Source organism: Stegostoma tigrinum, chromosome 44 (genome assembly GCF_030684315.1).
Source record: "Stegostoma tigrinum isolate sSteTig4 chromosome 44, sSteTig4.hap1, whole genome shotgun sequence".
NCBI lineage: Eukaryota > Metazoa > Chordata > Chondrichthyes > Orectolobiformes > Stegostomatidae > Stegostoma > Stegostoma tigrinum.
In genome coordinates, this window is record NC_081397.1 from 11,885,791 (window position 1) to 11,908,616 (window position 22,826).

Here is a 22,826-nt window from a genome sequence, read left to right on the forward strand (position 1 = left end):
CCAATTCCTCCGCCTCCACCGCATCTGCTCCCATGATCAGACATTCCACTCCCGCACATCCCAGATGTCCAAGTTCTTTAAGGACCGCAACTTTCCCCCCACAGTGATCGAGAATGCCCTTGACCGCGTCTCCCGTATTTCCCGCAACACATCCCTCACACCCCGCCCCCGCCACAACCGCCCCAAGAGGATCCCCCTCGTTCTCACACACCACCCCACCAACCTCCGGATACAACGCATCATCCTCCGACACTTCCGCCATTTACAATCCGACCCGACCACCCAAGACATTTTTCCATCCCCTCCCCTGTCTGCTTTCCGGAGAGACCACTCTCTCCGTGACTCCCTTGTTCGGTCCACACTGCCCTCCAAACCCACCACACCCGGCACCTTCCGCTGCAACCGCAGGAAATGCTACACTTGTCCCCACACCTCCTCCCTCACCCCTATCCCAGACCCCAAGATGACATTGCACATTAAGCAGAGGTTCACCTGCACATCTGCCAATGTGGTATATTGCATCCACTGTACCCGGTGCGGCTTCCTCTACATTGGGGAAACCAAGTAGAGACTTGGGGACCGCTTTGCAGAACACCTCCGCTCAGTTCGCAACAAACAACTGCACCTCCCAGTTGCAAACCATTTCCACTCCCCCTCCCATTCTCTAGATGACATGTCCATCATGGGCCTCCTGCATTGCCACAATGATGCCACCCGAAGGTTGCAGGAACAGCAACTCATATTCTGCCTGGGAACCCTGCAGCCATATGGTATCAATGTGGACTTCACCAGTTTCAAAATCTCCCCTTCCCCTACTGCATCCCTAAACCAGCCTAGTTCGTCGCCTCTCCCCACTGCACCACACAACCAGCCCAGCTCTTCCCCCCCACCCACTGCATCCCAAAACCAGTCCAACCTGTCTCTGCCTCCCTAACCGGCTCTTCCTCTCACCCATCCCTTCCTCCCGCCCCAAGCCGCACCCCCAGCTACCTACTAACCTCATCCCACCTCCTTGACCTGTCCGTCTTCCCTGGACTGACCTATCCCCTCCCTACCTCCCCACCTACACTCTCTCCACCTATCTTCTTTACTCTCCATCTTCGGTCCGCCTCCCCCTCTCTCCCTATTTATTCCAGTTCCCTCTCCCCATCCCCTTCTCTGATGAAGGGTCTAGGCCCGAAACGTCAGCTTTTGTGCTCCTGAGATGCTGCTTGGCCTGCTGTGTTCATCCAGCCTCACATTTTATTATCTTGGAACCATGATGATACCAGTTCCATCTACCAAAAACTGACAGGTACAGTTTGATAACTATCTTAGTTTTTTTTTTACAAATCAGAATTGGATGGGTAAAAATTGATAATTACACACATTGAAAAGCAGCAACTGACCTACATGGATTGACAAATGTGCTCTCACATTCCCTTTGCAGAAACTGACAGGTAAAACTTGATAACTACTCTCTCATATTGACAAAAGCTGAACTGACAGGCAAAGATTGATAACTACTTTCACATGGAAGAAACTGACAGGTGCAAACTGATGCCTATGTTTAAATATTCACACAGCAGAAAGTGACAGATACAGATTGCTCATTACATTCACACATTCACATTGTCAAAACCAACAAACTGATAACTGCACTCAAACATTCACATGGCAGAAACTAACATGAACAGATTGATGACTAAACTCACATATTGACATTGCAGAAACAGACAGGGATGGATGGCTTTTATGAACATATAAATGTCATTATCAATCAGTCTCTGTCAGTTACAGCAACTGAAATCAGTCAGGAACTGAATTAAATCTACGGTTATTAAGCATATTTTTCAAGTTACAATCCAGATGATCACTCTGTTACACTGTATCAACAATCTTAGTAGAGGTAGATGTTTAATGCAGATGTAGAAAATACTGCAGTCACTAACAGTCATGAGTCACCAAAATAAATGACGAATGATATTTAAGTTTAGTTGACCAATAACTGATCGGGACAGAATTGCTCCTTTGATAAGTATTAATCCCATACATAAACACGACAAATAAATGATGTGAATTTTCAGTGTCAAAGTCTGGCAAATGGAAAATCAAGGAACTGCAGATGATAGAAATCAGAGACAGAAGTAGAAATTGCTGCAAAAACTCAGCAGGCCTGTCAGCACCTGTGAAGAGAAACGAGTGTTCGGAAGTTCAACCTCTGTTCTGAAGAAATGTCACAGGACGTGTGATATTAACTTTGCTTTGTCTCCATGTGGATGGACTGACAGCCATAGGTACTGACTGATTCAGAATTAGTTCAAAATGCAAACACCATAACGACAGATATGATGCAAGGACTAACAGCTATGGAGTTCCATTTAAACTCCAGCTAACAGAAAATGTGAATAATTATCACTCTCACATATGTAGTCATAGACATCTGCGGCACAGCAAACAGTTCTGTTTCTCACTGAGCCTGTACTGGTTAGAAACAACCAGGCAACAATTCTACGTCCATTCAGCCAGCATTCAATTTCCATCAATATATCATGGTGGCAGAGGAACTACCATCCCTACCTTGATCACCGAATAGTTGTCAATTTTTTCACTGAGCGGGAATAGATTTTTCTTTTGTTCTGTCCTCAGCAAGAGGACTTTATAATTGTGAACCGTTTTTTTCCCAATTAGCTTAAATTTTATTCAAATAGCCCTGTGTTCCACATGACACTCCCTTTGAAGTATTACATCACACACACTAGAAAATTAGATGCCATTTTCTCAAATGTGGAACATAATAAAAAGTCATTTTTTTCAAAACAATGGAGAAAGAAGGATTTGGCCAAATCAGGTAGACAGTAAACGTTTTTTTTTGTTTGCCAGGAGAGTTCAACAATGTTTATTCTTCAGTAAATTTAGTTTGACTGTTCCAGTTTACTCCAAAGCATGACAGAAGACAAAACTTCTGTCTTCTTCCTCCCCACACAGAGAGGGTAATGTCCGAGCCACAAAATAAAATTGAAGTAAATAAGCCAATTTTCTTTCCTGCACAAGGAATATTGTGATCAGTCAGCTGCAGTGCAGTTGATTTGTTCATGGCACTTTCCCTTTAGCAATTACACATTAAATTAATGCATTTACTTCAGTATTCCAAAATGAATGTCACTATGCAATATGAAACAATACTCCTATCATCTTGAAGATGTCCCTTGATATCACCACTGCTGTTTAGACTCTGCAATATAGCAGTTGCAAAGGTCTCTTATGTTTCCCTACTCAACTCTGAAGAAAAGCACAGACTCATTACTATTGCAATGTCCTGTGTGTTCATCTGCCTGTGAATGCTACAGGCACAAACAACTGAAGAATTTCAGCTCTTTCCCATTCACTACAGGAGAGATGACTTGAAAACTCTCTCCTCTCCAACTGTGATAAATGGTTTTCCAATTTCCAGGAAACATTTAAACTGCTCAGTAACACAATGCAGGAAGATTGAAACAGGGTCCATCGATTGTGGCTGTCTATCTTGTTTCATCACAACAGCTCTTTTCAAAAAACTCATATGAATTCTGAGAATTTGCGCATCAGAGAGCAGCCCCAGTCCTGTGTGTTAATTTTTAGTTTCCAAGTTCTTCACAAAATAATCACGCTGGTCTGTGTTGACTGTCTGTCTAATTTTTAAGGGCAACGGAGTGAAGCCTGCAGTCCCATTGAATAGCACATTCTGACAGGTAGAGAAGTAATTCGTAAATACATTAATTGTACCTGTGAATGGAAGAAACAAGTAACAGAGAAGACCAAATAGGATGCACCAGGTATTCTCCTTATTCATGCAATTAAGGACTTGAGGAAACTGATTTTCTGACACAACAACAAATGCAGTGAGATGGTGCCAATACACAATGTGCACACAATAATTGACAAAGCACAGAGATGCTGCCACGTCAGTAGATGTCCATACAAAAACACCAAAATATATTCACTGTCGAAGATCACATTGGTGGGGAGAGCTCGCTTTTCATGAACTGTTAACAGGACAGGGTGAGAGTGAAGAACTTCAATCCCAGTACGTGAGTGCATTCCTTTTAGATAAAGTATGTGGTATCAGCTTGGTCGAAAGCAAATTAGTCTTGTTCTCTACGTTAGAAAATATTGAAGCTATTGCATGATCCACGATGGACTCTACTGAAACAGCCCAAGAGGTAAATTGAAATCCAGATGAAATGTGCCTCCAAATATCTCATCATGTCTTAGACTTGGACATGTAACTCATGTATCAATTTCTGTTGGAGAAAGTACAAATTAAAAAGCAGCACAATCTCATACAAACAAACTGAATAAAAATGTTGTTGTTAAATGGACCAAAAAGGAGATCAAACAGTGACATGAGCAGACCCAGATCAAGACAGAAAACCAGAGATTATTGGAAATAGATTGAAGAAACACTCATAATGATCTTGTTACAGAAGGGATAGATTTGAAATACACATTCAGATGAGAAACTGACCAATCCAGAGCAAAAAAATAAAACTCCAGCAGTTCTTGCAATGTACATGTTGAACATAACATGAAACCCGTACTGTGAAAGACAATGACAATGAATGAGGAGCACTTTGCACACAATACCAGAGACTGAATGGATCCCATGCTGACTGCTAGCCTGATGTTGATGAAAACCAACTTTAACCACACTCTCAATCTTGTTGAGAGACTGACTATTGCAGAAGCATGTCCACACTTACTTAACATAAGAAAATTTGTCATACATTAATCCCACCTCCTAAAGGCTATCAGATCATACATGCAGAGCTGGAAAGACAAGTAGACATATACAAAAGGACAGTGTGACTCAGACCAGTACCTGCCTTTAATTTAGATTGGCAGCACATTAGAAATCTCATTCACATGCAAGGAGTAGATGTTAAAAGGAAAAGAATGAAATTGATACCTGTGGTCAGCATGGACTGTTGGAACAAAAGGGTCTGTTTTCCATCTGTATCACTCTATGACTGTTTAACTACACTCTCATGTTCATAAAGCCAAAGCTGATACAAAGAGATTTGTATAACACGCCCAGTTTCATATGACATAAACTGACAGGTACAGTTTGATAACTATACTCATATTCACAGAACAGAATCTAACACTGAGATTAATAATTATATTTCCATTCTCACAACATAGAAACTGACTGGAAAAGGTTTATAAATGCACTTAAACATTCACACTGTGGATATTGATAGGAACAGTTTGATCATGTTTGTATATCCATATAGTCAAGAAGGACAGGTCGAAATGGATAACTACATTCACATATTCATGTAGAGGAAACTGACAGTTACACATTAACAGCAATCATTGGATATTCACATCGCAGAAACTGATAGTTAAGGATGAATAACCAAATTCTTAGACTCTCACAGCAGAAAAAGACAGGTACAGGTTAATAACAGCACTCCAATATTCATGTTGTGTGTTCATACATTAACATAAACAGGTTAATAACAAAGCTTACAAATCTATACAGCAGGAACAGACACTGATTGCTTTGTGAAGACGCAGTTGTATTTCACAATCTGCCCCTGTCAGTAAATGCCACGTGAATGTGTGAGGGCAGTGTAATGGGTGTTGACTACATGGATTTTAGTGAGTCATTTGACTTAGTACCACATGGCAGACTAATCAAAAATAGAAAAGCACATGGGATACAGAGCAATGTGTTTAAATTGGAACCAAAGTTGGCTTAGCAACAGGAATCAAATGGTAATGGTCAATGACTGCCCTTATGAATGGAAAGCTGTTTCAAGTGGTGTTCCACACAGCTTGCTATTGGAATCTCTGTTTGTTTTATTCATTAACAATTGGACTTGAGCATGAGGGACACAATTTGGAAATTTGCAGACAACACAAAAAATAACCATGTTTTGGGTAGTGTAGAGGATAGCGATCAACTCTGAAATGATATCAGTGGTTTTGTGGCGTGGGCAGGTAAGTGGCACATGGAGTTCAACGTTGATAAGTGTGAGGTAATGCATTTCTGGAGGTGAAACAATAAATAGGAAGACAAGAGGTGGCGGGGCAGTGGTGTGGCGGATGAAGCAAGTCATCTTGGTGTGCAAGTGCACTGGAATATGAAGGTAGCAGTACAGATAGATAAGGTTGTTAAAAAGGTGTATATAATGCTGTCCTACTTTGGCAGAGGTTTGGAACACAAAAGTAGGGCGATAATGATGAAACTGCAGAAGACCCTGGTGAAGCTGGAACTGGGGTATTGTGTGCTGTTCTGGACATCATATTACAGGAAGGATGTTATTGCTGGGGAGAGAGTGTGGAGAAGTTTTACAAGAACGTTGCCAGGGTTGGAGAGCTGCAGCTACGAGGTGTGATTGGAGAGGTTGGAGTTGTATTCCTTGGAACAGCATTAACTGAGCAGTGCCATGATTGAGGCGTATGAAATTGGGAAGGGGAGCGAGAGACAGTAAATAGGAGGAACATGTTTCCCTTGGTAGGGAATTTAAAAAAAAACATTGGTCATAGATTAAAGTGAAGTGACAGAAGGATTAGAGGTGATGGGAGGAAAATCATTTTTACAAGAAGGTGTGTATCTCCAATACCATGCCTGAGTTGGTGGTGGAGGCAGAGACTCTAAACTCTTTTAAGAGCATACCTGAACCTCCCCCGTAAGTTCTGTAAGCTGCAGGGCTATGGGATGTGTGCAGGAAAATGGGATGAAGATGGCTATCTGGTGTTGTTTGGATCAGCATGGACATGATGACCCAAATGGATGCCTTCTGTGCTGGATCGTTTGAGTTGGTCTGTAGATCAGCATCATTCTGTCCTTGTCAGTCTCTGCTGTGTAATACACAAATAATTTACCAAATTTGACAATGACACTCTCACATTCATCAAGTAGTAAATTGACATGAATAGATCAATAACTAAACGCGTATCCACAGACAGGTTTGTACTTTTTGGACCTCACTCAAATGGTCTTGAAGTCTTTAAAAATGATCAGACAAGAAGTATCTCAGGACAAGTCTGGAATCAGACCCATAGTTCTGCTCGAATCCCTGGTGTTAAGTAAAATATCCAAATGACTATTAGCAAAATGTTGTATTGATCGGTTAAGTATTGTCAAATCCAACTGATGTTGGTTTACAGGAGCTATCTTTTCTGTCTTCCTACAGACAAACACTGGAAGGACCAGGACAATGTAACATTGCTTCAGATCAAAGCCAGTGTGACCAGCTCATCCTAATAAACAGCAGGTATGTTCCCACTGTCAGAGCAGAGAACATCCTTTCCACAGTCACAGAGCAGATTGAGTCAGTCACACACTGAGCTTAATTTCCAACAGATATATTCAAACCAACAGTAAAATGCAATTTTATTTTTCTTTTCTCTCCATTCAAAATGCCCAGTTCCGACAAGTTTCATTATTCACAGCCCATTGACATTTACACCATTTTTGTACAAAGTATACTCTCAGAAATTGAAGGAAATCCACATAACATTACTCTAATAACATCTATCATGTTATGAATGTAGCGAGTTTTGAGAAGATTTATAGGTCAGTTTGAGGTTCTGGATGTGAGTTTGCTCGCTGAGCTGGAAGGAAACCTAAACAGATAAACAGAAAGTGGGACATAACACCAGCGCTTCGTCGGAGGCTCACTGATGATGTTACCTAGACTGGTGACGAAACGTGTGAAAACTAACCTTCCAGCTCAGCGAGCAAACTCACATCCAGAACGTTATGAATCACACGTCAACCCATAAAATAATTGATTGCTGACCATTAAGCCACTTTTAGAAGTAGAAAGCAACAAGTATGGATTGATACCTAACCCTTCAGATTCATATTTACTGAAACAGACCAAAAAAGATTGATAATGAAACTCACATGTTGAGTTTGCATAAACTGACAGGTAAAGATTGATGAAAATATTCCCACAGTCAGAACTGGCATGCACACATTAATAACCACGCTCATATTCACACAGCAAACTGACAGAAATTGAATGATAACTACACTGTCATATCCACATTATCAGAAACTGGCAGGGATATATTGATGATAACACTCACAATTACACCGAGCATAAAGTGATAGGTACAGATTTATAACTGCACTCACATATCCACAGATTTAAAAAATACTGACAGGCACAGCTTGATAATTGTACTCAAATACTCACAAAGTAGATTTTCATAGGTACATATTGATAGGTTTACTTGCAAATTGACAGAGAAGAAACTTATAGAGACAGGTTGCTGTACATGCACATTTCCATATCGAAGAAATTGATAGGAATAGATTGAAAATAACCTTGGAGAGAGCAAGAATTGCAGAAGCTGGAGCCAGCCTTCCCAGTTTTACATGGCATAAACTGCCAGGTACATTTTGATAACTACTATGATATTCACAGAAAAGAACCTGGCTGGTCCTTATTGATAACTGTACTCACACGGTCACCAAGTAGAAACTGACAGAGATTGATAACAGTAACATTCAAAATTGCAGAAACTGACAGATACAAATTGACAATTGCCGTCACATTTGCATTGCAGTTACTGTCAGGGTCAGATTCATAACTATGCTTTTGCTGACTTGCTTGCCAAGCTTGTAAGTTTCTTCACAAATGTTTTGTCATCATCCTACGTGACATCATCAGTGAAGCAGTGGTGTTCTGTCCTACTTACTGTTTATGTGCCTCGGTTTGCTGGGGTGGGTGGCATCTCTTCTGGATTAGTATCTTAGTATATGACATCCTGCTTGACATGTTTATTAATGGAGTTTCAGTTTGAGTGCCAGCCTCCAGGAATTCTGGTGAGTGCCTTTGGTTGGCTTGTCCTAGGATGGCTACGTTGTCCCATTCAAATTGGTGTCACTCTTTGCCCATGTGTATTGAGATGAATGATAGTTGGCCATGTCCCTTGGTAGCTGGATGGTGATTATGAATGCTGATGTCTAGTTTGCAACAGGTTTACCCTATGTAATGTTTATGGCGATCCTTTCATAGTCTTGTAAATAACTTATAACATCTTATAAATATTGTATCTTGTAAATAATATTGGTTCTGTCGGTCGTGGTTGGTGGATCCTTTATTCTCATCAGTAGCTGTTGGTTTGTGGGGGCAATCATGATTCCTACTGGGCGGTGTAATCTAGTGATCATTTCTGGCATGCCGTTAATGTATGGCAGGGTCACTAGTATCTCGACGTGTTGTGTCTTTCTGTTGTCATCTGTTTTGTAGTTATTGGAAATGACACTTGGGATGATTGCTGTTGTAGTTGAGTACCTGATCTGTATGAATTACAAACCTTAATAACTATGCTTTCAGACTCTCAGAACTGAAACTGACAGATACAGATTGATAACGAAACATTCCTGTTGCAAAGCAGTGTCATGGATAGACTGATAATTTCAGAAACACGTTCAGAGTAGAAACTGACAGGAAGAGAATGGTATCTATACTCAGGTACCTACTTACCAGAAACTGACAGGAACAGGTTGATGATCACACTCCTAGTTTCTTATAGCGTAAACTGACAGGTATAGATTTATGACGACACTCAAGTATTCACAGAGCAGAATCTCATTGTTACATGTTGAAAACTGCACTCACAAATTCATCTCACAGAAACTGACATGTACAGATTGATAATTAAACTGTCATATTGACATAGCAGAAACAGAGAATGAACTCACACATTCACACAGCAGGAAGTGAATAGTATGGATTGATAACGGCATTTTCACATTCATATTGCAGAAACTGAGAGGCATCAATGAATAACAACACTCTCATAGTCAAGTCTGACAAACTGACGGGGACAGGGTGATCACTACACTGTCTCGTTGCAGTGCATTAACTGACGGTACAGGATGATGATGGACTCATACATTCACATAACAGAGACAGACAGATAACTGCATTCATTCACTTAACACAAACTGTGTGGACGATGTTGACAACTGCGCTCTCAGATTCACAGACCAGAAACTAACAGATACAAATTAAAACTGCACTCATACATTCACTAATCAGAAACTGAAAGGTCCAGGGAGATATTTACACTCGCATATTCACACAGCAAATACTGTCATGAGCAGACTGATCATAACACTCTGTCTCCCACAGCATAACCTGACAGGCTCACTTTGATGACTACACACATTCACTGAGCAGAAAACACCAGGGATGAATTGATAACTAAACTTTCAGATGGACATTGCAGAGACTGACTGACCTAGAAGGATAACGACACTCACCTTCTCGCAGCAGAAAATGTCAGGAACAGGTTGATAACTATGGTCACATATTGATATTACATTGTCTTTCAGGTTACACTTAGGTTGACATGTATAGAACTTGACAGAGACAGACAGATAACTACACTCCCTTATTCACATTGTACATACTGACCAGATCAGCCTGACAATTACACTTTCATCCTTGCATATTGGAAAGTTGTCAGTTATAGATTGATAATTGTGCTCAAATAGTCACCTGGCAGACACTAACATCACATTGATAGCTAAAGTGAAATGTTGTAATAGCAGAAACAAGAGAGACTGAAAATGACATTCACAGTCACAGAGCTTAAAACAAATATTGACACACCAGAAGGTGACAGGTACAGATTGACATCCAAACTCTCATATTCAGATACCAGAAAATGGCAGGTACAAATTGATACCCATACCCACACTCCCATATGCACAGAGAAACTGAGAGGGAAAGACTGATAAAAGCAATCAGACATTCACATAGCAGAGCCTGGCAGCAACAGAATGATAAATAACTCTTGCATTCTTATAACAGAAACAGTCATGGATTGACTGAAAATTTATTCATCGAGCATAACCTGACAGGTACAGAGTGATAACTGCTGCCAAACATTCAGAGCGCAGACAAAAATGTACAGATTGATAACTAACCTCACATTTTCATATGACAGGAAACTGAAGGGGACATATGAGTGAATACACTCATGAGGAATACATTGGGTTTAAGCTATCAGACTCAGGTGAATCTCTAGATAGCTCCAAAAAGTGTAAGAGAACACTTGAGAGGGAAATCAGAAGGTCAAAAAGAGGGTATGAGATGGATCTGGCAGATTAGGGTAAAGATAATCCCAAGAGGTTCTACAGCTATATTAAGAGTAAAAGGGTGGCTCAGGAGAGAAAATGTCCCTTTAAAGGTCAACATGGTGATCTATGTGTGGAGCCACAGCAGATCGCGGTGCCAGGGGAGGGGATTTTTAATGAATATTTCATCTCCGTGTTTACTAAGGAGAGAACCGTGGATGCTAAGGAAATAAGAGAAACAAGTGGAGATATTTTTAGACTGCATACATATTACCAGAGAGGAGGTGTTTGCAGCCTTAGATCACATTGAGGTGGATGAATTCCCGAGGCCTGATCAAGTCTGTCCTTGGATGATGTGGGAGGCTAGGAAAGAAATTGCAGAGACCGTGCAGAGATTTCTGCTTCATTTTTAGCCACTGGTGAAGTTCTGGAAGACTGGAGGGTGGGTAATGTTGTTCCATTGTTTAGGAAAGGTAGCAAAGACAAGCCAGGGAACTACAGGCCAGTGAGCCTGATGTCAGTGAGAGGTAAGCTATCGGAGAGGATAGTGAGGGACAGAATCAACCAACTTTGGATCGTCAATGTCTGATTAGGGATAGCCTGCAAGGATTTGCGAGTTGGAAGTCATGTCTGACAAATGTTTGAGTTTTTTAAAGAGGTAACCATTTGGATAGATAAGCGTCGGGAGTGGATGTTGTCTGTGTGGACTTTAGTAAGACCTTTGACAAAGTCCTGCATGGCTAGACAGTGAGGAGGTTTAGTTGCATGGCTCACAGGAGGAGTTAGCTAAATGGATTCAAAATGTACTTGATGGTAGGGAGCTGAGGGTGATGGTTGAAGGTTGTTTCTTGGACTGGAGGCCTGTGACTAATGGTGTGCCGCAACGGTTGGTGCTGTGACCTTAGTTATGTGTCATTTATATAAATGATCCGGATGTGAATGTACAAGTTAAGATTGGTAAGTTTGCCAATGAACAATATTAGAAGGTATTGTTGATAGCAAGGAAGTTTGTCAAAAATAACAGAGGGATCTTGATCAGATGGGTAAGTGGGCTGAGGATTGGAAAATGCAATTCAATTCAGATAAGTGTGAGGTTTTGCACTTTGGAAAGTCAAACCAAGGTAGGACTTGCACAGTAAGTGTTCCGGTCCTGAGGAGTGTTGTGGAACAGAGGCATCTGGGAATACAAGTACATGGTTCATTGAAAGTGATGTCAGAAGTGGGCAGGGTAGTGAAGAAAGCATTCAGCATGCTGTCCTTCATTGGGTGGAACATTGAGTACAAGAGTTGGGACGTACGTTACAGTTGTAGAAGTTGCTGGTAAGGCCACATTTGGAGGATCATGTACAGTTTGGTCATCCTGTTATAGGAAAGTCATTGTTAAACTGGAAAGTGTGCAAAAAAGATTTACGAGGATGTTGCCAGGGCAAGGAAGCCTCAGTTATAGGGAGTGATTAGCCAGGAGAGTACTTTATTCCTTGGAACATAGGAGAATGAGGTATGACCTTATTGATGTGTGTTACATCATCAGAGGACAGTTAGGATGAATGCATACAGTGTATTTTTTCTGCAAGAATAGGGAATTGAAAACTAGAGGGCAAAGGTATAAGAAGGACATGAGAGAGTGGTGCATATGTGGAATAGGTGATCAGAGAAAGTGGTTGAGGCAGGTACAATAGGAACATTGAAAAAAACATTTGAATAGCAAGGGTTTAGAGGGACATGGACCAAATTCAGGCAATTGGAACTAGCTGAATCGGCACTGTGGTCAACATGAACCAGTTTGACCTAAAGTGCCTTTCTCCATGCTGTATGACTGTATGACCTCAGACAACAATGGGACCTTTGATCGAAGAACCACTGGGCTGGGGATTGTCAGATGGAGTTAAATCTTGATAAGCATGAGGTGCTACATTTTGTCAGGGAAGATCAGGGCAGGACTGGCAGGCTCCAGGTAAGCTCCAGGGAAGCCAAACCAAAGGGTCTTTGAGTGCAGGTTCATAGCTCCTTACAGTAGAATTACAGATAGACAGGTCAGCAAAGAAGGCATTTCATACACTTGCCTTTATTGGTCAGTGCATTGAATGTATGGTTTGGGAGGTCATGTTGCTGCTGTACAGAACATTGGTTCGGCTACTTTTGAGAAACTGCATTTGGGTCTTGTGTCCCCTTAAAATGGGGAAGGGTTTTTTTAAAACTCGAAAGGGTTCAGAAAATGTTTAAAAGATTGTTGCCATGGCCGGAGACTTGGCCTTTCGGGAAAGACTGAATAGACAGGGCTTACTGGGGCTTGTTTTCCATGGAGTGTTGGACGCTGAGTGGAGACCTTGCAGAAGATTATAAAATTATGAGGGGCATGGATAGGGTGAATAATCAAGTTCTTTTGCCCAGAGTAGAGGAATCCCTAACTAGAGGGCATGGGTTTCAGGTGAGAGGTGAGAAAAATAACCTAAGGTGGGCAACATTTGCTCGCAGTGGGTAGTGCATAATTGGACTGAACTGCCAAAGGAAGTGGTGGAGGATGGGACAATTACAACGTTTAAAAGGCTTCTGGATGGTTTCAGGATGAGGAAGGGTTTAGAGCGATATCGGCCAAATGCTGGTAAATGGGACTAGATTAATTTACGAAATCTGATTTTTAAGGCCGAGGTGGACCCAAGAGTGCTATCCATCTCTATGACAGTATGACAGGAACAGATTGTGAGAGAGTGATAATCATTCACACTGCATAAACAGACAGGGACGGATAGATAACTGCACTCGCATTTTCACATAGGAAAGACTGACAGATATTGGACAAAACTATCCTTCAATAAACCTGAATCTCTCAATGACACAAGTGTCCTGCGGAACTCAGAGAGAGATGAAACAAAATAATATGTTATGCACAAAAGACTGTCATGAGCAGAATAAAACACACTGCCACATTTAAAATCTCACAGATACTGTGTTCCAGATATAATTAAATGACAATAACCAGTTGATTTTCGAGTGAGTTAGGAGTTAGATCCGTGTTCAAAATTTGGTTTGTGTCTCGCATTTCGTTGCAGATCCTGACAGATTCACATTGTGTCCCAAACTAACCAATCACAGAGAGGCTGCTGTCATGCTTGACATTCTTTTAAACTACCCAATCATGAATAAGACTTTCCTCCATCCCTCATTAGCATTGCTGACGCGATCAGGCTATAAAAAGCGAGCTCCGAGCCTGTTTTCGCTTATTTTGTGTCTGAAAGTGACTGTTAGTATGGCGGATGAGAAGAAAGCGCAGCAACCTTCCAAGAAGGGCGCCAAGAAAATCATCAAGAAGGCGCCGGGGAAAGCCGGCAAGAAAAGGAAACGATCCAGGAAAGAAAGTTACTCTATCTACATCTACAAAGTGCTGAAGCAGGTTCACCCCGACACCGGCATCTCCTCCAAGGCGATGAGCATCATGAACTCGTTCGTCAACGATATTTTCGAGCGTATCGCGGGGGAGGCTTCCCGCCTGGCCCATTACAACAAGCGCAGGACCATCAGCTCCCGGGAGATCCAGACCGCGGTGCGGCTGCTGCTGCCCGGGGAGCTGGCCAAGCACGCCGTGTCGGAGGGTACAAAGGCGGTGACCAAGTACACCAGCTCCAAGTGAGACCCCACATTGTGTAGAGAAAACACATCCAAAACCCAACGGCTCTTTTAAGAGCCACCCACAACTTCTCTGAAACGGCTGAACCACGTTAAGTTTGCGAAATATTTTCGGTTTGTATTATTAACGTCCCTAGGCTTTACGTGTGTTGTACAAGTTTATGGGTGGACCCTGATCTGCCCTTTAGTTTCAGTTGCGGCCATACCCTGTCTCGTTTCCCCGTATCTGCAACGAGCATAATTATCGCCAGTGAGTCATATTTTAGCAACTTCCGTTTCATTCGCGTTCCTCTTTAACACTTGATCACCCCGAAACAAAATTAACTTCTAATCCCATGAATAGAGTTTACAATCTACTGTTTTTTTTCTTTTAATAATATAAAACAAGAACAACTGCCGAATTGCGATTGTGCCTGAAGTCTGATGAAGAGCAATAGGGGGAGGGCAACTTCAAGCTGTTGTTTAAAGTTTGAACGCGTTCATCCGAAAGGACGTTGTGCAAGGTTTAATCAATATTCGGTGTGCACTTGAAAAATTGAAATTAAAAAGTTGCAGAATGCCGTGCTTTTGTAGTTGTTTTCCTGGTTCCTAACTTCAGAAAATTCTCATCAAGTGCAGAAATGGACAGATGCGATGAAGAAACAGTGTGTCAAGTATTCATTTGCAACGTCAATGTAATTAAGCTTATAAACGAAAATTTTAATTATTCATTCCTCCTCCTCTTGTACACTGGAGGGTTTTTCAAACTAATCGCGGTGGGTTCTGAACCCCGAAATCCAACTGTGGCAACCAAAATGAAATGACCTCGTATTTGAGTTCGACGAATAGAAATATCTTGCGATTTCAGTTTAATTTCAATTCTAAATTTCTACGCGGGATTTGTGATTTTCTTTTCTCAAAATGCAGTACGTGGGGCTTTCTGCTTTCGCTTGGAGGCTTTCAAAATGAACCGAGATCAAACGGAAACCTGATCTATCACAATCAATAAGGGCCACTTTACGAAATTGGCTGAAGACTGTGCTGCCCGTTAATGCGCTCAGCCGGATGAACGTTGCCTGATGCCTTATCAATATGTTGGGGAGCGTTTAAAACGTGAAATACAAAAACAGAAGCGGACGTTGGCGCTTTGTTTTATTTTGTTTCTGCCTGTTCGGAAAACTCCACTCAAATCAGAAATGGGTGGATTCAATTAGGTCAGGGAGTGAGAAAGAGAGATGGAGTGAAGCATCCATTTGTAATCTAAAAGGCAATTAAATCGTAAGCATTAATGCACTATTCTGTGAAAAACGTCTTCCTCGTCTTGTCCAGATTGGCGGGCTTTTCAAATTCTGAAAGAAGACGGTTGATGATTTGGCGCCGGTCTTTTACAACAGTTTACACACTGAGGATTTTTTTTTCAGATCTCCCCGCGTGTTCTCTCCGGTTTTGCGGAAAACTCGATATGAGGCTTTCTGCTGTCGGCGGGAGAATTTCGACCTGAAATGAAACTAGAACATTTGCATCGCAAACGTAGAACTATTGTTGAAGTGCAGTCGAGAGCAATAGGGAGGGCGATTTTAAAAATATTATCCAAAGCACTAATACGCGCACACGGAATAAATGAGTAGAATTCGATCAAAAAAGCCCGGTGCTGATGTAAAATAGTATCTACGCAGGGAATGGATTTCGTGCGTTTTTTTTTTCTTTCTGTTTATTTGTAAAGTTCGAGGAAACAATCCTTTCAAGATCACAAATACAGATGGAAGGAGGCTAGGGAATGACTGAAATTGTGTGAATCATGTCGGTATATTCTAAAAGTAAACTACTTCAAATAAATAAGCATTATTCTTTGTTTGCCTTCTTACTGTTTGGTATATATTGGCGGGCTTTTCGAGTTTGAAAGAAAGCGGTTGATGCTTTGGCGCCGGGATTTTCCGGCCTCCTCCCCGGGCCCCCTCCGGATTGGTGAGTGAAGCAGATATCTGATTGGGCATTGAAACGACATTAGGAGATACTGAACAATGTGACCAATCAGCAATGGCCGCACCCCCATTCCTCCCGAAGGTATAAGAGGGTGGGATGTGGCCGCATTGCAGCATTTTCTGTGCAAGTGTTTGTGAGACTGTGGCCATGTCTGGGAGAGGAAAGGGCGGTGGCGGGAAAGCTCGGTCGAAGGCGAAGTCCCGGTCATCCCGGGCTGGGCTGCAGTTCCCGGTGGGCCGTGTTCACAGGCTCCTGAGAAAGGGTAACTATGCTGAGCGTGTGGGTGCCGGAGCGCCGGTCTATCTGGCTGCGGTGCTCGAGTACCTGACGGCTGAAATCCTCGAGCTGGCCGGTAACGCGGCCCGGGACAACAAGAAGACCCGCATCATCCCCAGGCACCTCCAGCTGGCCGTGCGCAACGACGAGGAGCTCAACAAGCTGCTGGGAGGGGTGACCATCGCTCAGGGTGGGGTGCTGCCTAATATCCAGGCCGTGCTGCTGCCCAAGAAAACCTCCGCTGCGGGCGCCACTAAAAAGTGAAGAGACCGTTCTGTAACCTGACAACCCAAAGGCTCTTTTCAGAGCCACTCCCAACATCAGTGAAAAGCAGCTAGACTGTCACTGCTGGCTAACTAATTTTGATTTTATGTGCAAACCGGGGCCTCCAAATACGCAAAAATAGTCCGTTTTGTTTTCGCTTTAACAGTGATAAAACTAGAACGGGACGAATCAAGTTGGAGGTTTCGCTGTCGGGACAGCGACTTTAAATAGTGACTCAAAAAAGTATCCCCATCCATCCGGTGGCAGGGAACAAGAGACATGGAATAGCTCGGTGCCAGAAAGAGGCCATTCGAGACAGAACCGACCAGCCTCAGAGGATCGAATACACTAGTGGGAGATTTGGGCAAAACTACAAAAATCATTTGTATCAGAGATAATGGGAACTGCAGATGCTGGAGATTCCAAGCTAATAAAATGTGAGGCTGGATGAACACAGCAGGCCAAGCAGCATCTCAGGAGCACAAAAGCTGACGTTTCGGGCCTAGACCCTTCATCAGAGAGGGGGATGGGGTGAGGGTTCTGGAATAAATAGGGAGAGAGGGGGAGGCGGACCGAAGATGGAGAGAAAAGAAGATAGGTGGAGAGGGTGTAAGTGGGGCGGTAGGGAGGGGATGTCATTTGTATGTTGTGGTGGGGTTTGAATTTGGCGAGTGTTACCCACCATCCTCCTCCGCCAAGTTCAGTTAGAGCTGGGGAAACGCCACGGGAAGCAATTCGCACACAGGCGGTTCAAATGGAAATGTATAAGTTATAAAATATGGAGTGCAGTACTTGAATGTGTTGTGATTACTGAAAATTTATAAACCTGATTGTCCCGAGTTGCATCGTCTGTAGTATGAATTCGTGCATCTCACAGACCTATTCAGTTTCTGCAACTCCCGTTGCATTGAGACATCAATAGCACGCTCTGCGTTTACATTAACTGAAGTCCAGTGCCTGACGATTGCTGCTCTCTCGGGACAGTTTAGTGGCTCTGAAAAGAGCCGTTGTGTTTCTCGAGGTGAATGTGCAGGGCCGGGCACGCTCCGTTTAGGCGCGCTCCCCGCGGATCCGCCGGGCCAGCTGGATGTCTTTGGGCATGATGGTGACCCGCTTGGCGTGGATGGCTCACAGGTTGGTGTCCTCAAACAGACCCACCAGGTAAGCCTCGCTGGCCTCCTGCAGGGCCATTACGGCCGAGCTCTGGAAGCGCAGGTCGGTCTTGAAGTCCTGAGCGATCTCCCGCACCAGGCGCTGGAACGGCAGTTTGCGGATCAGCAGCTCGGTGGATTTCTGGTAGCGGCGGATCTCCCGCAGAGCCACCGTGCCGGGCCTGTAGCGATGAGGCTTCTTCACTCCGCCCGTGGCCGGAGCGCTCTTGCGGGCCGCTTTGGTCGCCAGCTGCTTGCGGGGAGCTTTCCCTCCGGTGGATTTGCGCGCTGTCTGCTTGGTTCTGGCTATTCTCTGCAACACAGACACAGGCTGCGGTTATCAATGCTGAACTTGATGCGGCGCTGCCTATTTAAGAGGATGGAGAGCCCGCCCTAGAGCTGGGATTTGTTCGAGTCCCGTCCCTCAAATCCCCGAGAAACAGCCACTGAAGGACAGAAAAGTCAGTAAAATAATTATTGTAGGCTGGATTGGTTAACTTCAAATGACAGTTGGTCAATTTCAAATCGCCCGCCGATTTCAGCCTGACCTTACAAAATATTAAAAAGTCCCATGCGCCTGCGCCTAAGATTATATCTTATGCTTCACAAAATTTTCTTGTGAACCTAATTTGCAGTCAGCGCGGAGAGGGCTCTGAATCATTTCCTGACCATCTCTAACAGGCAGGTGGAATGAACACGCCACTAAAACCTCGGCACGGCTACCAGAATCAAAACTGAACAAATTATCATTCCTGGGAGCGTCATTAAAAGTCGCTGCACCAGCCCTATGTGCTGGTTCCCCATCCTCAGGTCTCCGCTCTCAGGCGGAGTGTTTGGGTGGCTCTGAAAAGAGCCTTTGGGTTCGCTGGAAAAGGGACGATTTGCTCAGCCGCCGAATCCATACAGAGTGCGGCCCTGGCGTTTCAGAGCGTACACCACATCCATGGCAGTCACCGTCTTGCGCTTGGCGTGCTCAGTGTAGGTCACCGCATCCCTGATCACATTCTCCAGGAAAACCTTCAGCACCCCCCGGGTCTCCTCGTAGATCAAGCCCGAGATGCGCTTGACCCCGCCACGGCGAGCCAGGCGCCGGATGGCTGGTTTCGTGATGCCCTGGATGTTATCACGGAGCACTTTGCGGTGCCTCTTCGCTCCGCCTTTTCCCAGGCCTTTGCCTCCTTTCCCTCTCCCAGACATCACGCTTCTTCACTCCAATCGCTGCCGACTGAGAGCCGAGCTGCCTCACCTTCCTTTTTTATACTGCCTGCCCCGACCTGACTGAGAAACAGCTGACAGAAAGTGAGAGGCTGGCAGAAAACTGAGTGACAAACAGAGAAATGTCCAGCTCCGCCTCCAGCTTACTGCCGCCCCCAACTGGATCTGGAACTAAACCTTTTCTCCACAAGGGCAGTGAACACAAGGCCCGGCAGAAAACCTGCAGACCCAAACTTGTGTTCAAAGATAATAAAACCTGGATATTTTAAAAGCAAGATGACAAAGTGTGAAGCTGGATGAACACAGCAGGCCAAGCAGCATCTCAGGAGCACAAAAGCTGATATCACTGATACAATTTTAAAAGCAGTTGTGAAACAATCAAAAGCCCATGTCCTGGCCTTCCTTTCAGAAGACAGCATGTCAGCTTCCATTTCACAGATAGCAGGAACTGCAGATGCTGTAGAATCCGACAGTCAGTTTCCATTGCTCCCGGTGAATCAGACAAAATCATTTCTTGGGGACTGTGTTGTGAAGCGGGGTTTCTGCGCCAGTGTTACTGACTCCCTGAATATGTGAAATAGAAATGGACAGGAACTGAAACTGACATTTCCACAGCCATCATAACAAAGTGTGGGGCTGGATGAACACAGCAGGCCAAGCAGCATCTTAGGAGCTCAAAATCTGACATTTTGGGCCGAGACCCTTCATCCAGCCATTTCACTTTCCACAGCCATGTCACATTCCTCAATGACTGCCTCTGGTTCAGGCTCACCCCACGTGGATTACAACTCAAGTTTCATCCCTCATGTTTTGAATCCTCCCAGGAGCATAGATACCTCCATAATGTTCAACGTTTCACGGACAGCTGCTCTCACCACATCCTGAGATCCACCCTGAGTGCCATGTGGCGGCACATGCATACTCTCAACCTCTCTCTCCAACAGCATCGTAACACACTGGCTCAGGGCTGCTCCACTCCCCAGTTCCACTTCATCCTCCACAGACAACAAAATGTGAGGCTGGATGAACACAGCAGGCCAAGCAGCATCTCAGGAGCACGGATGCTGCTTGGCCTGCTGTGTTCATCCAGCCTCACGTTTTGTTGTCTTGGATTCTCCAGCATCTGCAGTTCCCATTATCTCTGATACCACTTCATCCTCCGACTCATTTGTCGTGCTAACAAGGGACTTTTTTTTTCTTTTCCTTTCAGGCAATAAGGCCCACAAGATGCACCAACTCAAAACTACTCATGGCTCTCTGGGACCTACCTCTCCTTCCCTTCCCTCTGACTCTATCCCCTCCCCCAAACTCTTCACCTCCTGCCAGGTATTCACCATCCCTCCTAACCTTCTGCTCTCCGATGCTGGATGCTCTGTACTCAACAAAGGCCTCAGCTTTATTTCTCTGCATCCAGTTCTGAGGAAAGGGCACTGGGCCTGAATCGTTAACTCCTTTTTTTCCCCTCCATAGGTGCTGCCAAACCTGAGCTTTTCCAACAACTTTGTTTTTGTTCATGAACTGCAAATGCACCCGAACTGATGGTCAGTTAAAATGAGAGGGGGAACCTCACACTGATTCCTTGTAGAATGTGTGAGAAGAGCTGGGTGTAAATGAAGCCGAGAAAGTGTGTTTTGAGTTATTCAAATCAATTAATGTCCGTATCTCCACCGGAACTGGGACAGGGATCCTTTGATCCGGGCCCAGCTCTCTCCTGAGAGATGTCGGTGTCTCTGACAGGAGCTTTTGGGTTCAGGTGGTTACATGTTGCACCGACAGGTTCATTTCTTTGCTGCTTTCTTGGTAACTTCGGTTTTCAGCTTGGCCTTCACTTCAGTGAGCGTTTCCAATGTTTTCAATTGTATTTGCTCCTCCTGCTCTGACAGTGAACAGTACAAAATCAATCCCAACAGGAGATCAGCTGTTCTCCACTAAACAGAGACACACAGATGGTGCAGTTTCTCAGCATGGGGGGTATGTAGCTAACCACTGTCAAGGTGAGTGTGTGCCCGGACAGACTTTCTGAGAGGAGAAGGAATAGTGATGACCCCACTGTAATACAAGAGGATTGTTCTCAGGGTCAGTGCAACATGTCCAATTCTGTTCACTATCACTCACATTAACCTATACAATACCAGTGAGATTTGGGATTGTAGTGGGGGGTTGTAGTGATAGAGCTTGCTGTTAGGGTGGATGGAGGCTATATCAAGTCTGATCAGTGTGTGAGTGTAAAACTGTGTCACAGAGTCGTGCAGTAAGGCATTCTTTGACTTGGGCCTCAGCATCATTGTATCCTCCACTGTCAACATCCTGGGAGCTACCATGAAGGACAAATTGAACCGGACTCACCCGATAAATGCATTGGCTACAAGAACAGGGCCAAGGCTATGGATACTGCAGCAAGTAACTTCCCTCCTGATTTCTCAAACCTGTCCAAAATCTCCAACATTCAAGTCAGGAATGTAAAGGTTTCCCCTCTGTAGCCCCCATTACCTGTATTAGTGCAGCTCCAACTGCACACAGCAAGCAAGGTACTATCCACGAAAAAGCTGCTCCTGTTTAATTGGCACCACATTCACAAACATCCACTCTCTCAAATATAAAATTAGATAGCACCTACCAAACCCACAACTACTTCCATCTTGAAAGACAGCAGCAGCAGGTTCATGGGAACTGCACGATCTGCAAGATCTTCTCTAAGACACTCACCATCCTGACTTGGAAGTATATTGGCCGTTCAGTCTGTGTCAATCCGTGAAAATCCTGCAATTCCCTGACTAATGGCAATGTGGGCCAACCTACAGCTCAGAGATTGCAACGGTTCAGGAAGGCAGTTCACTACCGCCTTCTCACGGGCATTTCAGGAGGGTCAATCAATGCTCAGACCAGTCAGTGATGTCCACAGCTGGCATTTTTTTTTCTTTGAAATGTCTGCATTATTCTTGCTCTGTCCAAATGTTCTTCTCTCTGTTAGGCTCTATCCTAACATTTATTCCAAACCCCATCACACTCCCCTTTTATCTGCATATAAACTGACGTTTTCCCAGCCACCATCAAATCTGCGGAAAGGTCACTGGACCCAGAATGTTAATTTTGTTCCTTTTTCCTTCGAAGATGCTGCCACACATTGAACCGCTCCAGGCCATTTGGCTCAACAAGTCCTCATCGCCCGCTGAAGAGCACCCTATCCAGACCTATTCCCCTACCCTTTATTTCTCATGTCTAATCCACCAAACCTAAACATCTCTGGGCACCACGGGCAA

General features: G+C 43.9%; 4 protein-coding genes across 4 annotated transcripts in view; 2 read left to right on the forward strand and 2 right to left on the reverse strand.

Moving 5' to 3' along the window:
- Window positions 1-7,169: 7,169 nt before the first annotated feature.
- LOC132207191 (late histone H2B.L4-like) lies at window positions 7,170-16,482 on the forward strand. The gene is made up of 2 exons (XM_059642401.1): window positions 7,170-7,247; window positions 14,125-16,482. Exon 2 carries the CDS (start codon window positions 14,181-14,183, stop codon window positions 14,700-14,702), a length of 522 nt encoding a protein of 173 aa, XP_059498384.1. The 5' UTR covers window positions 7,170-7,247; window positions 14,125-14,180; the 3' UTR covers window positions 14,703-16,482.
- A 325-nt stretch (window positions 16,483-16,807) lies between these two features.
- Window positions 16,808-17,694, forward strand: LOC132207211 (late histone H2A.2.2-like). The gene has a single exon (XM_059642443.1). It carries the CDS (start codon window positions 16,808-16,810, stop codon window positions 17,198-17,200), a length of 393 nt encoding a protein of 130 aa, XP_059498426.1. The 3' UTR covers window positions 17,201-17,694.
- Window positions 17,695-18,220: 526 nt separating this feature from the next.
- LOC132207179 (uncharacterized) overlaps window positions 18,221-22,826 on the reverse strand; it is an 87,709-nt gene continuing 83,103 nt past the window's right edge. The window contains 1 exon segment of the mRNA XM_059642391.1: window positions 18,221-18,577. Within this exon segment, the coding sequence (XP_059498374.1) occupies window positions 18,251-18,577 (327 nt within the window). The 3' untranslated portion in view covers window positions 18,221-18,250.
- Window positions 19,156-19,565, reverse strand: LOC132207229 (histone H4). Its single transcript, XM_059642459.1, has one exon. It carries the CDS (start codon window positions 19,546-19,548, stop codon window positions 19,237-19,239), a length of 312 nt encoding a protein of 103 aa, XP_059498442.1. The 5' UTR covers window positions 19,549-19,565; the 3' UTR covers window positions 19,156-19,236.